Here is a 16,239-nt window from a genome sequence, read left to right as displayed (position 1 = left end):
TTTTTTTAAATGAACCAAACCCAAATATTTGAAAGAACAACTAGTGGACATGATTGTCTTCCTCACGATGCACATGCCCGTAGAGTCTGACATACTTGTCTCCTGGGAGGAAGATTTGGTCTAATTCTTGTTTTGTGGTTTGTTTTTTATTTTGATTTTTTTTTAGCTGAGCCTTTAAAAACAAGTACAAAACCACTGGAAGGTATATGTCACTGTTGTGTGTATATAAATTTTACTGGTCTGTGGAGGAAATAATGATTGAGATGTACTTAATTTTTTTTATACACTTCATACTTTGCAGTTTTCCTAGTTTGCTTCCATTTTTTTTTTTCCCCAAAAGAACTGTTACCCATAAGTAACTGCCACTGCACTGTAGCTTGAGTGCTCCTATACATTTGCACTATAGTTTTGAGTAACATTGATAAGGTACCAGAAACCTAGGAAACAGAGTAATTCAGCCTTCTTAGAGGACACCCCTAAGGCAACTGTGCTGGTTCTGCTATTCAGTCCATCTGCTAACCTGATGCTAACTGTAGTCTATGTGCCAGTATATGGTTTGGTGCAGACCTAACTTCAGAGACTATTTTTTTAAAATCTTTCAGACTAAAAATGGTTAAATGGAATATAATACACCCCTTTTATTTCATTGTAACAGAGGGAAAATCAGCTGGCACTTTTCTTTCTACATGGTGACATTTAAAACTACTTCAATAAACAGCACACTTGTATGCTATGAAGTATCACTTTGCATTTAATTCTTTATGGTTGTGACTTTAATTCTTATTGTCATTCAGTGATGTGACAAAGCCTTAACGGTGTTGTTTTCTGAGGGTCAGTGTAGCAAACTCTGAATGAGTTTTGAGTATTGTAAGGTTGTGAGGATGGCATGATAACTGTTTCATCCATCAGCTGCTTTTTCATCACTGAAAAATGAAGAACTCCATACTTAGCTGTGGTTGGTACAGTCTTTCCCTTCTTACCTCATCACCTTTTGAGAGAGTGCTCCATTTGGTGTAGAGCAAATATTTGCTTTGGTGAAGATAGGCCAGAGTTTTGGGGGTATTTTCTTTGCCTTGTGTTTTTTTGGTTTTGGGATTTCTTTTGTGACTGGAAAACCCAGACTGAAGTTTTCTGGGATTCTGTTCCAAGAGATTTTAAAATTTCATTCACACTATTCAAAATTTCATTAAAAAACAAAAGCCTGGCTAGCATTTTATTCTTTCTGGAATATTGAAATTACTAAAGTTTTTATTGATATCTACAAACATTTAGCTGAAATTATGCAGTTATCTGTCTTAATTGAGTAGAAATACACCATCTGCTGGCAGGTCGATTTAATAACACAGTATGCCAACTTAGAAATGTCTCAAACTGTTTCAGAAGGTCAATAATTTTAGAGGTAATTCACAGTCCTCTAAGTGGAGGGATTTCTGAAAAACATATGCAGCTGGAGGTCTATAGTGTGGTGGCCAGTTGAGCCATGTTTGTGGTCTGTGAGGGGAATTTAAATTGCTAGGACTTGTTTTTGTTCTTTTTTGGTTTGGGTTTTTGTTTGGTTTGGGTTTTTTGTAGTGTCTTACCTTTGGCCTGTGTGGTATGGAGTGTAGTGTGGAAAATACAAAAAGAATGTGATGCCTGAAAACTAGAAATTTTCCTACCCTTAATTAATATTATCGGAATATTAATGACAATAGTGCTTAATTCTGGTGAGGCAAAAATATCTACTGATCATGGACACCTTCCTCAACCCATCTGCAGATGAGACTTGCACAAATTAATTTTCAGAAGGAATTAAAACAACCATAAAGGAGTGGAAAGATACAGGAAGAATGAGCACTTTGATAAATGAGGAGCAAAGGAGAAAAAAGGCAAGCAAAATACCACAAAAAAAAGATAATAGTCCTAATGGTGAACATACTTCCTGCAAATGCTGCAGTTATATTGAACAAATACTGAATTATTAAAGGATTAGTTCCCTGTAGGAAGGCTGCTTTCTGACTGTTTCTTTGTGCAGTTAGTTAGATGATGAAGGGTCCATCAGGTGGTACCTAGCTTTCAGAATTAAATTAAAATGGAATTCTCCTTGCTCTACAGAAGGAGACTGTTATGTTATGCTGCATAGATATGCACCCCAGTTGCCATTGGGGATAGAATGGCATTAGTGACTATAATATGGGGTCAAACCATGACAAACAGTTTCAGCCTTTCTCCTCTGATAACTTAGTAAGCAACTGCATTCAAACTGTTCCACAAGCCACAGGTAAGAAATTGTCATGTATAGCACAGATGTAGTGATTCCATCTTTTGTATAGTTATCTGGAAAAAGAAGTCATAGGTAGTGACTGACGTGTCTTCTCTGAGAATATAAACAGCATATAATGCTATAATAAAAAAAAAAAATTCTTTGTGTAGAGGTGACTTTCTAAAGAGACAATCTTTCATGCAAGCAGTGTATTATACTGATGATTTTTGTATTAAGTGGAATTATATAATGTTTATTAGCAGCCGTTGAATAAAACTTCCTTTTTTTTTCTACAGGAGTTACTAAAGTTGATTATGGGGACATATCGTCACGACTTGGACTAAGACGCAAGCTCCAGTGCAAGCCTTTCTCCTGGTACCTGGAGAACGTTTATCCTGATTCCCAAATTCCACGCCATTACTTTTCTCTGGGAGAGGTAAGATTTTATCCTACATACTTATATACCCTATGTAAAGTATGTTGCGCAGTAAGTTGTTTGTATTCTTAACTGAGTAGTGCAAACAAGTTATCTCCAGCAAAGTTCAAGTATCTTGCACCTGTGTTCCTGTCATCTGTGAAATGATACATCTGGCTTCTCAGTGGGGCAGAAAACTGAACTTTGGGATACAGCACTGTAATTTGAATGTTTTCCCTTTTTTACTACAGTACTAAATGTCACATAGAAGGGCTTTAGAAATATTCCTTCAGAAATCTATAGTTATGGCTAACTTTCTGTATAATGTTCTCTATGTAGAGTATGAGCAGAGTTTTGGTTAAAAAAACTAGACCAGGTGAAACAAGGACTTTGCCTAAAAACTGCTCTGGACTTTACCCCCAGAACCCTCATCAGTGACGAGCAAATCTCCATGATCCCTAAGCCTTGCTGGGCATTTCTGTTTTTTCTTTAAAGTTTCTTAAGTTAAAGTTTCTTAAGTGACTGCAGAGGTAGTACAGATTATGCTGTCCTAAATAAGTAGGCACCTACTTTCCCCTACAAGTCATGTTGAGCCAAATATTGAGCCTGTTGTAGAGTGATTTTTGTACTGTTTGTTTTTAAAAAAAATGCTTTTAACAAAATGGAGCAGGCATTTGTGCTGCTGCATGACTATCAGGAGACTTGATATTCATGCCTGCTTACTATATTGTAATACAGGGATTAAGGCTGTAACTCAAGAAGTGAAGAAATTAAACCCAGTCACCCATGATTTCAAAGGGAATTAAACCCACCGTGCCTAGAAGAGTGCTTTAAAACTTCTGAAGGTTTTGGGCTGGAGACTCAATTGTGTCCATTCTGTTGTAGCTGAGTCTTTGAGCAAAAAGAGCCCCCAAGATGGAAAGATCCCTGAAAGAAAGCAAAGAAACAAACATGGTTCTGTAACCTGGTAGCTTGAACATTTGCTTGGGAGTTTGAGTCTTGGACAGTGGTATCTCATTGTAGTATGGTTCCTATATTTTACATTTCATTCACATAACCTCTAGTGTATAGCAGAGAGAACTGGTGCTGGTGTGGTTTGATAAGGACCTAGTTCTCTTCTAAAAATAAAAACCTTTGGTGATGTGCTCTTTATCACTCCCAGATAAGAAATGTGGAGACAAATCAATGTCTGGATAACATGGCAAGAAAAGAAAATGAGAAAGTTGGAATCTTTAACTGCCATGGAATGGGTGGCAATCAGGTGACAATTTTTTTTTTTTTAATCATATTAATGTATTGAATTATTTGGAACACTACTTCCCATCGGGACAATTCTTTGATTCTTTCATGAGTTATCTTTTAAAATATACTTAAGGTGTAAAGTTTAGGAAACCCTCATTGAAGATGATGTCTGTAAGGAAATGCATGAGAAAATTTGGTGGTGGTTTGTTATTTGTAGGTTTTTGAGGCCTGATTTGCAATAGGTTTTAGATAACTTTCAAGTCAAAAATGAAATGAGGGGAGGAGGAAACAGCTATAAGCTAGACTTCACCTCCTGTAGGTTCTCTGGAACTGTCTTCTGGTTAGACCTCCTGACTGGCATTGTTACTTTAAAAAAACACATGCCTGTACCTGAAATGCTGTTTTTCTGGGTGTCAGTTCTGGAATTTATTTTACATCTGTTTTTTTGTTCTACTTTGTTAATAATTCTTGATGAATTGTTTTCCAATATACAGAGATTACCTGTGTTGGGGATCCTCCTGTTTCTACGTAGGAAGCAGTTTGCAATTACAAAAAATGTCAGTTTTGACTGAAGAGCTTGTTCATATATTGTTTATATTTATTCCCTTAAAAAAAAAAAATCTTTCTATACAGGCTGAAGGGAAAAGAAAAAAAAATTTAGTGGATATTAATGAAGTAATTCACAAATGTTCCCTTCTCCCCCCTGCCCCAGGAATCTTTTTGAAGTTTGAACTTTGTTGAAGTCTTTTTTCAGTTCCTCTCATTCTTTTTCTGTCTAGGTTTTCTCATATACTGCCAACAAAGAAATTCGAACAGATGATTTGTGTTTAGATGTATCCAAACTTAATGGCCCAGTAACGATGCTCAAGTGCCACCATCTAAAAGGAAATCAGCTTTGGGAATATGATCCAGTGGTAAGTCTTCTAATGACTTGTGACATTGAAATGAGACAACTTGTTTTTTTACGTGAGCCTACAGAGCAACATATTCCAGTGTGGGACCACTATTTGACAGTCAAAACAGGAAACAAAGTCAGGATTATGTTCCCTCTGTTATTAATTCGTGGTGTAGTCGCTCAGTGGGCATCTGTATTGATTTAATTACCTGGTGAGTTTTGGGGGAGCTTTTAGAAGAATATTTTCAATGTGCTTTTGGATCCTCTGGAGGAAGACAGTCTGCTAGTGTCGTGTTGTGTTACGATGAGATCAACAATGGAAAAGTACTCCAGGTATCTACTGGACCAGTAAAAAATAATGCTAACCATCTTGTGACAAATTCAGCGCCTGGTGTCTTATCTTGCACAAGGTTAAAAGGAAATACTTCTCTAATTAAAAAATCAGCATCCCAAAATTATAAGGAAGATTTTACATTTCTAATCACAGTATGTTTAAGGTAGAGATGCTTAAACCAGCTTTATTTTAATCATTCTCTTTCTTTTACATAATGTTCAAATTTATTTTGTAGTTCATATGTTGAACTGCCAGATCTAGACATCATTGACCATTGATCCATTCATCATTAATTTGATTTGCAAGCTCTAAAAACAATTTTGTGATTGAGTAATACAGTGAAGAACTCTGATTTATGGCATGGTTAGTTAAAAAAAAATAGTTCTCAAGCTTGTTAATTTAAAATCAGTTACTGCGAAAGACAGTTGCAAGACAATTTATGGAAGAAGAATCTTGCCAGTGTAATCATGATGAGTATTTTATAAAGAGAAAATGTAGATATTTAGCTACTAAAAAGTCATTTCACTGATTTAAATTTAAAAAATTTTAAAAAGGGTGGTATTTCTAACTGAATAGGCTTGCTATAGATTTTTAGTAACTGAGAAGTTAACAAAACCTACAGCCTTTACAACTAAAAGGAAATATGTATGAATGATGATTTTTTGATTAGGATGGCAGTTAATGTGGAAGACAGTGGAACTCTACTAGGATTTCTGCACATTGCAGGCAACTGCTGATAGACTGAAGAAAGCTGTTGAAGACTTTCAGGATTAAACGTTAATTGAAATGATTAAATTTGAGTCATGGGAACCATTCATTCTTGGTTTTTATGTAGTTAGTTTACCTGACTTAAGTAAATAAGATGAGTAATATTACTACATGCAGTGATTCACCAAACAGCAAGTGCTCTTTATTTTGTTTCTACCTTATCAATGGTAAGAACATTGCATCTTTAGACACCTAATTGCAATAGTCTGTCTTGTAATGATTGCCACAGACTGTAAAACAGACTTCCCCTGTGTTGATCCTCAGCCATAAATTTGGTTGTATGTGCTTTTTCTCTTTATTCTGTCAATGGAAAATCTAGGTGTAATCTTCAGAACTTTACTGAAAGCTGGCTAACAAAGCACAAAAATAAGTTAGAGAATACTTAGCAAGAACTCCCCCCCACATAGTTAGGTGATTTTTCTGTATTTTTTTTTCCTTCTGGCTCTGTTCAGGAGGCATGTAAGAAGCCTCTTTCCCTTAATGTCTACCAGGAAGAAAAAGAAAGGGTGGAGGGGAAGCTTTTTGTTAGTTATTTGTCTACTTAAGTCTGTCCCAACTCCTTTCTTCATTCTTCAGCTGCTCTGAGTGCAGGAGATTGATGTGCTCACATTTTTCTTTTTTTTTTTTTTTTTTTTTTTACCTTTTGCTGCTTCTGCACATAAGGCCTGCCTGTTCTGCCACTTTTCAGTCAGTGCAGTGTCCTGGTTGTGCTGCTGAGTGAGAGCAGAAATACTGGTAGTAATGCCAGTCAGTACCATAGACAAGTTGATGCACTGATGAGTATCCATAGCACAGTGGCAGGAAATGCAACTTCTGAAGATCTCTCCTCCATGAGGATAGTGCTGAGGTAGATGGAGTCATGTATGGAAGATTGCATAAATAAGATTAGTAGGTATTGGAAAAGATATACATATGTGAATTTGTACACATCTTTTTTAAGAACATACTTTTTAAAAAGAACATAGTACTAAAAGACCGTAGTGCAAGGCAGTTTTGTGTCCTCAACTGAGAAAAAAGCGTACTTTTCAATACATATTCAATGTGTTCGTTCTAATCTGATTAAAACTACTATTATAACTAATAATTGAATTTGTGAATCTTACCAAACTTTAATTTCTATCTCCTCAAAGATCCCTATCTGTATAGTCCTATTTAAAGAATGGTGGATATTGCTTGATAAAGACCATAATTTAAAAGTTCAGACTGTTCTGTTTTTCATAAAGCAATGTTTTTAGTGTCTACAACATCAAGTAGCATATTTAAGTGTTCTTTAGGACTGGGATCTGGAGTCGCTAATCAAGGGGTCTTGTCTAGTTCCTGCTTACCTATGGAAGAATTTTAATGGCCACTAGAAACTTTTTGGTTAGCTTATGCCTGGTGATTTTTGTAAAACTAATTTCTTTTTATTTTGTCTTCAAGAAATTAACCCTGTTGCATGTGAACAGTAACCAGTGCCTGGACAAAGCCACCGAAGAGGACAGCCAGGTACCCAGCATCAGAGACTGCAACGGCAGCCGCTCCCAGCAGTGGCTGCTTCGCAATGTAACCCTTCCAGAAATATTCTGAGAGGTTCTAAAGAAAAGCAAGGATTGACTGGGCTACCTCGGCTGATACTTTGGCTACACTGTTAAGTAGCAACAGAAGAAACTTCTGCTTGGCAGAATCCACAGTTTGTCAGCTGTTAGAACTCCTGCAGCTTCTCAGTAGCTGTGAACCAGCCTTCCTGTATAAGGATGTGAAACTACCACACATACTAGTGAAACTGTGCCCACTGATGTTTACAAGATCGAAAGAGTTTCTTCCAGCAAATAATTTAGAGAACGTTTGGACGGTGGAAACATAATCAATGAAATAGTCTCTCTGAAGAGCTGCATATCGTTGTAGTTTGCTTGCACATCAGTAACCTCTGCTGAAAGTGCTGTTGTAATGAAGAAAGTTCCAAGAATTTTTTTTCCTGGTTAGCAGCGGTAACCAGACTACTAAATATAGATCCACAAATAAATGAGAGAGAGAGCTGGCAAACCAGATTCAGTAACATGAAATAAGAATTCTGTGGTTTAAAAACAAAAAGTAAACAGGGTTTAACGGAAACTAAATCAGAACTATGAAAAGTACAATTTGTTATAGTGAAGTATCAAATTTATATGTAGATTTTATACCTCAGTGGGGGAAAATAACCAAGTCAAAAGGCAATTGTTTTTCTTTTTCAATTGTGTGATAGTCCATAAATACTTTTTTTTTTTCTGGTGGGTCTAAAATTATTTGGGGCGCAAACAAAATGAGCATAAGAATAAACATAGCTCTTGAATGTCAGATCAACTTTTTCTTTAAATTTTAATTTCTTGGCTGTTGGAATTGTATCTTTTTATTACTGTCTGAAAACTGGAGGTTAACATGCTGTCTAACTTTTTTTTTTCCCAGACCTGCCATTTCAGTTTATACTTGGGTCAGTCAGCTTATGGACTTTCATGGCCAAACAAAAGATTTAAGTACACTTTGAAATTATTAAGTTAACTTGACGGAATATGCTTAGCGCCCAAGACTCATACTACTGTACTATGGTTTTGTTTTCATAGCAATAAATCTTTTATTCCTTGTTTAATTTCAGTCAGCAGAAAGCCAGAAGAAAAGATATGTGATTTGGGTAGCAGGAGATTGGCAAAATTGAAGGTTTTCTGGAATCCTTTTTCACTTCATATTCAGATGTGCTTCATTGTCAAGTGCATATTTAGATTAGACTCTGAATTGTAATGTTGAACTGCTGCTTTTTTCTAATAAAACCTAAAGAAAAATAGCTAAATTGGCATGGTTTTTAAAATTAACATAGCCAAAAGCAATATGACTATGTCATTACATTGGTCTGCATTTTTTAACTTAATTGCTTTGTTTTGTTAAGAAAAATCTGTGTTGGCTGATCTTGAAAATGAGCCACTGAATGCTCAGAGTATACCTTGAATTTTCTTTTGGAAAGAAAAATGAGATTTGCTTAATGGAGAGGATATTTTTATGATAAATGTCATTGTTTGGCCAACTGTCCTGTAAAACAAATTAAACCTAGACTCATGCAAAAGTTGTGTGGAATTATATTTGGCTGTTATGGCCATTTTAGATTTGCTATTCCAAGTTGCTTTAGTCCGTCTTATTGACATTATTTCTGCAACAGTACACAAGAGTTTTCATACACAAAGCAGGGGAAATGTTAACAAATTGCAGTATTATGTTGCTACTTTAAAAATACATAGGATGAGTTGATGTGGGATTAATATCAGGTAAAGCATCTAAATATATAACTGTCTTTCATTGACCCCTCTTTTTGGATAGCCCTGCAAATCCTATGAGGTTGAAGTGGACTTATGAAAGTAATGGTACATTTATCAGAAAGATACTGAAGTATGCCCGAATTACTTTTAAAAAAAAAAAAAAAAAAGACACTGTCTTAGTGGTTATATGAGAAGACTTATTTCTTTGGTAGTGGTTATATGAGAAGACTTATTTCTTTGGTAGAGTCAGCGAAGAGGATGGAATGGGTGACAATGTCATCATTTGTAATTGATACATTTTCTTGCTCCTGAGATCCTCTGTGGTCCTCCTGCTTTTATACTGTTTCTGAAGTACAGTTTGTGGTTGTCTGATACTGCGTGTTAGCCCACTGAAATACTGTTTGTCACCTTCTGCTGTGTTACAAGTGTGTGATGGTTTGGATCATGTTTTGGATTTTATTTTAGTTTATCTCAGCAAACTAGCTTTGTTATTTGTGGGGGGTGGGTAAAAATGAGGTTATACATTAGTTCAGAAACAATTTCCCAAACTCAAAATACATCCCTTTAAAAACATTGCCAGTGAAGAGGCTCTAAATCAGAGGTGGGTGACGTTTTGTGGAATGAGAATTTTTTTTCTTACTGTGTAACATATGTGTGGTGTTAGGCATATTAGGCAATAATTTCTAGTAGAAATCCCACTCTGCTTTCCAGTGCCTTTGCATTTATGGCTGCTTTGTTCAGATGGGGGGGGGGGACCACTGCTGTCTTATTTGACATTGATAGCAAATACAAGCAGCATAAGTGGAAAAAATCAGTAGTCGTATTTTGAAGAGAATCGTTAAACTCTCTTGTTGTCCTGTCCTGCGCTCAGTGTGTTTAGCATAAATTTCCTATTCATGCTCTAAAGACAGTGTTCTGTTCTCCATCTCTTCTCATTTGCCTGTGCGAAGACATTTATTGAGAAACACCAGTGCCTTTTAACTGAGTTGAAGTGTATTACATATTATGGTACAAACTTTGGATAACTACACTGTGCCAGGTCCGATTAGGTCATCTTCAGTGCGTTTAGCTACTGAAAGTCACAAAACGGGTATCTGTGTGTATGTACAACTGTGAGCATCTTTGTCTCCATCTGCCAGTTTGTTTTATCAGTATGAAATTAAGTTGTATTTAAGTAGACTTATTTTTATGGTAGTACTATTCAAAAGGGCTTAGCAGTCGTTTTTCATTATATCAGAGCAGTGGACCTAATCTGAGATATGTACTGTAAGCAAAAGAGAATCTCTGTTACAAGTTAGCAGCAAAAGTAAGATAATCTTTATAATTCTTACTCTGCAGAATGCTTCTTAGTGGCTCTATTTGTTCAAGTAATGTAACGCGTTCAGAGAGATGAGCAAAACCTTGGCAGATTTGTTCTGCCATATTTCCCCTCCAACGTAAGTAAGGAGATGCAAATATGCTTCAGAAGATTGACTGAGTAATAGTTACTCAAAGCTTTGCTTCATTTGAAAGTATGGAGGACTTGTTAATGTAGCAAAGAAATGCTGGGAAAATATAGTTGTTACAGAATAGATTTTAATAGCTTTAGGCACCTTGCATCTTATTTGAACTTAATTCTAATACTAGCGATTTAGGGTCAGACAGGCATATGTCAGGTTAAAATGATCAAACTTGCACAATGTCAGAGTGCTGTTTGCTCTCAGGTCCGTAAGAACACTTCTTACAATCATCTTAAAGCAAATGGTTCCCAAGTTTGTGTCTAAACACTCTGATAATTGAGAATTGATCAACTAAGCATAGTTGTGATGATATGTGAAGATGGTACATGTGGTGTACAGTGCTTTGAATAACAAATAGTACTTTCTGTGTAATTAAAAGAAGCTTTTAATGTAGAAAACAAAAGTGGCATAGTAGCTAGTAGGTTATCTAGAGACTAGAAATTATGACATTGAGATGAAAACTTGCCCACTACTTTTCTTTTTTGAATCTTGGAGAATGCATTTGTAGCATTTTGCTTACATTTCACATAGCGTCAACGGATCCTTGCCATGCTGAGCCATTCAACCAGGTGATGCCAGTCCATATCAAAACCAAACTTGTGAGATGAAAGCGAGCTGCTGCTTCTGACAACAAACCAAGTAGTTGCCATAGCATCAGTTCAGAGCATAGGTAGTAACCTGCCTCTGAAATGATCATTACTGGTTTCCTTGCCTCTGAAACAACTAGGAAGACACACAGAAGAACTTCCTTTTGTTCAGTTTTAAATGCATCATCTTTCTTTCAGTAGATGGATGTCTTCAGGAGTTCTCAAATAAGCTTGATATTATTAATGCTTTGTATTTGTATTCTTCAAAAAAGCTTTTTGGTCTCACTGCTTGTGGAGTTCTGTCTCACTTTTATCACCTTTCTCTGAGCCTTTTTTTTTTTATTCTTTCAAAGATTGGATTATGGTGTTTAAGGTACTGATGAGTTCATATATTGCCATTAAAGATGTGCATTATTTCTATGTTATCCATTATGCATTCTAATAGTGCATTAAGTAAATGTTTTCATGAAGTGATCCTCAGTGGCATTTTAGTCTTCTGAACATTTAGCTTATAACACAGGACTGTAGAAATAATTCTTCATTCCATTTTGCATTAAGTTGAACTTCTAGATTTTTGCTTTCTTTCCTTGTATGCTGTTTAATCACCTAGCTTTGGTTATTTTGCTATCTTAAATAACTTGGACTTCTTTCTCAGTACTTAACGATACTGGTTCAGTCACAAGTTTCTGACACTCCCGCTTTTGCTTTTCTCTTGGGTTGGAATGGACCTCTGCAGGTCATCTGGTCCAAACCCCTGCAAAAGCAGGGCTGACTTCAAAGTTAGATCAGGTTGCTCAGAGTCTTTTCCAGTCAAGTTCTCAGTATCTTGAAGGATATGACCTTCTGGCCGGCCTGTTTGTGTTTGACACCTCTCATAGTGAAGATTCCCAGCCCCCCCAATACCTAATTGGAATTTCCTTTCCTGCAACTTGTCTGTTGCCTCTCATCTTTTCACTGTGCATTTCAAAGTTGATCGTAAATCTTTGCTGTTCAGATACTGTCTGCTATGTCACTTCCCTGTTTCTGGGACTATAACCAGGTGGCCATGTATAGTTTATATACTGGAAGTGAACTGCTAATAGAAAGGAGGTTAAACCAGTGTTTTAAGGGACTTCACCACTGCTTCCTCTAAATTCTAGAAATACACCTTTCCTACAAACTTGACTTTGGCAAAGGCAGGCACCTCTCCTGTGATGTGGTCCAAGAAAAACTGTTGGGTCCGTGTCCCGTCCACAGGAAGTGGGAAAGGAGCCCAGCCTTCATTGCTGCAGCAACTTCAGCCTTGGAAATATTCAGACCAAAGAATTTGAGAATAAGTTTTGTAGTTGCCTTGGCTGCATGCTGAGGACATCTGAATTGCTTCAGAGCAGAAACCTTGTTTCAAGTTCAGTGAAAACAGGAAGAATTTCAGAATTAGCTGCTGTTTTCTGTCATGGTTTTGATGTATGTGAATTGGTTAATCAGGGTATCTGGGTCTCTAATGGATCTTTTTGGTCTGAAAATGTTTTCAGGTAGCTAACCAGATCAGCAGAGTGGTAGTTTCAGATCTGTGCCAGTTAGATGGACGCAGCTCAAATGACCAATTCTGATGGTAAGTATTCTAGGATTTCGGGATATAACAGCTGTCACTATAGGTGATTGCTGTGATATGGTAAGTGATGGCTTGTTGAATGCCAATGAACCCTTTGCTTGCAATTTCTCCTCTAGTCTTTTAAGTCAGGGAGGTGCTGGGAGTGGAAAGCATCATTTCCATTATCAGGGTAAAGAACCTCTCCCCATGTGAAATGAAAAAAGAAATGTATCCTTGAGGCAGTGAGATCAAGTTGCACATGTAATTCCATTCAGATGTGGCTGGACTAATATGATGAATGAACTGGAGACAAATCTCAAACCCAAAAATCTTCTCTCTCATTCCCAGATGCTGAAAACCACAGGAACCAACTCTGTATTACCCATATTTATGGCTTGCTTGAATGTAGTAGCTCTCAAAAATTACCCTTTGTAGTCAAAGCCAATCATTCTTCTGATCTGGCCTGGGCTTTTTGTGATCTTGAATGTGAATTACTAAAAGAAAAAGCAAAGAATTATTTAATTACAGATTGTGCATATGTGCATATTTATGTGAAGTAGTTTAGACAAAGCACATTAAACCACTTCAAGCAATTATAACTGAAGTTCAGCCCCACAGCAGGAGTGCGTACACCCTATCACTTGAGAGGCTCTTTTACTTCTGTAGTATCTGTTGTAGGCACGCTTAGCCCTGCCTGTCATGTTTGGTGCATAAGGTGTAGTCAGTGCCATCTCAAGCCTGCTCAGTCAGGTCCCTGGTGCAATGAAATGCTTCATTGTTCTCGTTCCTTTTCATGGTTCTGGACTGCGAGGAGGCATTGTGTGCCATTTCCACTTTCCTGCGTTGTATTCTTGCCTTGAAAAGTGCATTTTGGCCCTGTGCAACAGTGCTGAAACACATCGTGAAGGAAATTGTATCTTCTGAGTCATGGGTTTTGTAGAAACCAGACCCCAAAAGGTCCGTTTTTTTTTTTCTCTGGCTAAGGACTTGCCAGAGACTGGATGTCTTGAATGTGTCAAGATCAGTCCCCTGAGACATGCTTTGTTTCTGATGCTTCAGTCCTATTGGATCAGTGGTCTGCCAGCCTCATGAAAGCTTAAGAGGCCATTTGAGTAAAATCCATTAACTCGGTTCCTCCAGTCAGATTTATGACAAATGTTAGGGTTGATCTTAAGTTATCGCTGACATCACTAAAAAAATAAATTGTTTTCTTCAGGTTCCCCAAAATCCTGCCCCCCCACAACACTTTGTCAATAGAGAAGGGATTTTTTTTTTTTGGCTGAGGACAGTAACTAGAGATAACTCTTCAACTATGCTCAGGCATAGGCATTTTAGAGCTACTGGTTCACTCCAGCACACCTGGTCTGCTCTGTAGTTGGTGTTGGAAGCCGCTTGCCTGCGAATACCTCTCTGCTCCTGCCACCACTGTGCTGCCACCGTGCAAAATGTCATGGACAGGTGGTGGTGTCCACCTTCCCTTCACCTAATCCCACAACGGGTGCCTGAAGATTGCAGACCTGGCTTGCAACAGCTTGGGTGGATGGATGGTTTCGTTTTGAAGGTCACAAACTACTGACTGAAATGTTTTCTCTTTTGGTGGTTGAACTGATTTGATACTCAGTAAGGTGGGACCCTCTGTTCTATTTTTGCCCGGATAGCTAGTTAAAGGTGCTTCCATAGGAAACATTTGCTTAGAGGAGAACCAGTTTGTTGGGTTATAAAGGGAGAGAAAGCCACATTATTTTGAACAGTGAACAGGTGATGCTTTTTGCATGATGTTTCATCGGTATCTGCTGGGATGTTACATGCAGCTGACAACACGATGTAACCAGCTGGTTAATATCCACAACATACCAAAATACTGTGTTTTGGTGTAGAAGCAGTTGACGACTGATATATTGGTGCACTGAGCCTCAGATTTGCTTGTGGCTCATTTACTGCATACTCTGAATATTCTGGTGCATGGGCTGAATTGGTCCAATTTCCCATATCCCACGTAGGAAATATCAGAGGAATGTGTAATGGACTTTCTTTCAGACATGGGGCCATTTGAGTCTGCCTGTTAATTGTGTGTTTGACTTGGACATCAACAAGACACATTAATTATTCTCATCCTGTCAGTGATGTGTGGGAAGGTCCATTAGATGTGATTCTGGCTGTAGGACCGGGAAGGCTGACATACAAGTTTCCTTCATTTTTCAAAGAGATGACAAAACTAGATTCATAGTAATGACGGTGATGTGGTAATAATCAGCGTGGTTTGGTGGGGACTGTAGTGATAGAGGGAATGTCTGTATCGCATGCTCAAAACTGTTCAGTGATGCTGTCCCCTCTCCCAGACCTCCTGATGGAGAACTGTGGAGCCCTGTGCCTAACAATTCTCCTGTGCTTGATCTTGGGCATGGGTGCAAGTCGGCTCTTTTAGGAGCATACGTCTCTTCTGTCTTGCAAGATATTCTCATCAATGGCAAAAAGGATTACACAGTGTATACCCATGTATGACTTTCAGAGTGTTGTCCTTACAGTCCCTAATATTACTGGTAAGAGCAGTGGGGAACTGGAGGAGACTGGTTTGTCCTTCAGTTTTGCGGACATCATGTTGTAAGAGGTTTTGGTTTTATTTTGTGGGTTTGGGGTTTTTTTTGTTTACTGTCCTTTGCTGTGTTCACATTCCATAATATTACAGCTCCATAAGGAAGTTAGATGCATCTTACCCGTCCCCTGATGGAACTTGTCTGTGAAGATGTCTGCAAGAAGGACAAATTCTGCTAGAAATACAGAGAAGATAAAAGCACTTATGGATAACAACTCCCCTACCCTGCACCAACCTTTACCCAAGCTTTTTTGAGATACAGTAGTTCAGCTTAAATTTCTTTCTCTAGTAATCTGAGGTCCACTTTAATTGTGATATAAAAGTACCTGGGTTTTTCATTAAACTGCTCACCTCAAAAGCTGTGCTTCATGGTATTGCCACGGACAGCTTTGCCTTTGTCAATGGTATGAGGTTCTTTAGATGAGCCCACCCAAGGTTATCTATAGTATTAGTTGACAAAGCTAGGGGAATGGTCACCTCTGTGGATACACCGTGTCCTCCTCCTTTGCAGAGTACTTCACTACAGTTGGGGTTGTATCAAGTGTTCTTCCTGCCACTTCTCAAGCAGATGATGTGAGCACCTAGGGCTAACATGGCGTCGGTAAGGTGTTCGTGAAGTTGCTGTTTGTGAGAAGAAATGCTCTGACAAGTAGTTATCGATGTGTCAGGCACTTCATGTTGACACTATAGGTGACTCCATACATCTTTCTTTTGATAATAGAATAGTTAAATGCCCACAACTGGAATTAATTCATATGCACGTACTCATTTTCTTCCCTCCTTTCCCTTTCCGTAAGAGTCCTTACAGTTTGTGGCTATCAGTCAAGTGGCTGA

The 16,239-nt window shown here is 37.8% G+C and overlaps 1 protein-coding gene across 3 annotated transcripts in view; it reads left to right on the top strand.

The window, feature by feature from the left end:
* The window catches only part of GALNT1 (polypeptide N-acetylgalactosaminyltransferase 1), a 91,200-nt gene extending 82,991 nt beyond the window's left edge, over positions 1–8,209 (top strand). For all 3 annotated transcript variants that reach the window (XM_075494141.1, XM_075494140.1, XM_075494142.1), the window contains 4 exons: positions 2,539–2,678; positions 3,820–3,918; positions 4,679–4,813; positions 7,316–8,209. In XM_075494141.1, coding sequence (XP_075350256.1) covers positions 2,539–2,678; positions 3,820–3,918; positions 4,679–4,813; positions 7,316–7,462 — 521 coding nt within the window. In that variant the 3' untranslated portion in view covers positions 7,463–8,209. The remainder of the gene's footprint in view (positions 1–2,538; positions 2,679–3,819; positions 3,919–4,678; positions 4,814–7,315) is intronic.
* Positions 8,210–16,239: the final 8,030 nt, after the last annotated feature.

The sequence above is a fragment of the Mycteria americana genome, chromosome 2 (assembly GCF_035582795.1).
Source record: "Mycteria americana isolate JAX WOST 10 ecotype Jacksonville Zoo and Gardens chromosome 2, USCA_MyAme_1.0, whole genome shotgun sequence".
NCBI classification, from domain to species: Eukaryota; Metazoa; Chordata; class Aves; order Ciconiiformes; family Ciconiidae; genus Mycteria; species Mycteria americana.
The sequence above is the reverse complement of the archived record's forward strand: the minus strand, read 5'-3'. Positions and strand labels throughout refer to the sequence as shown.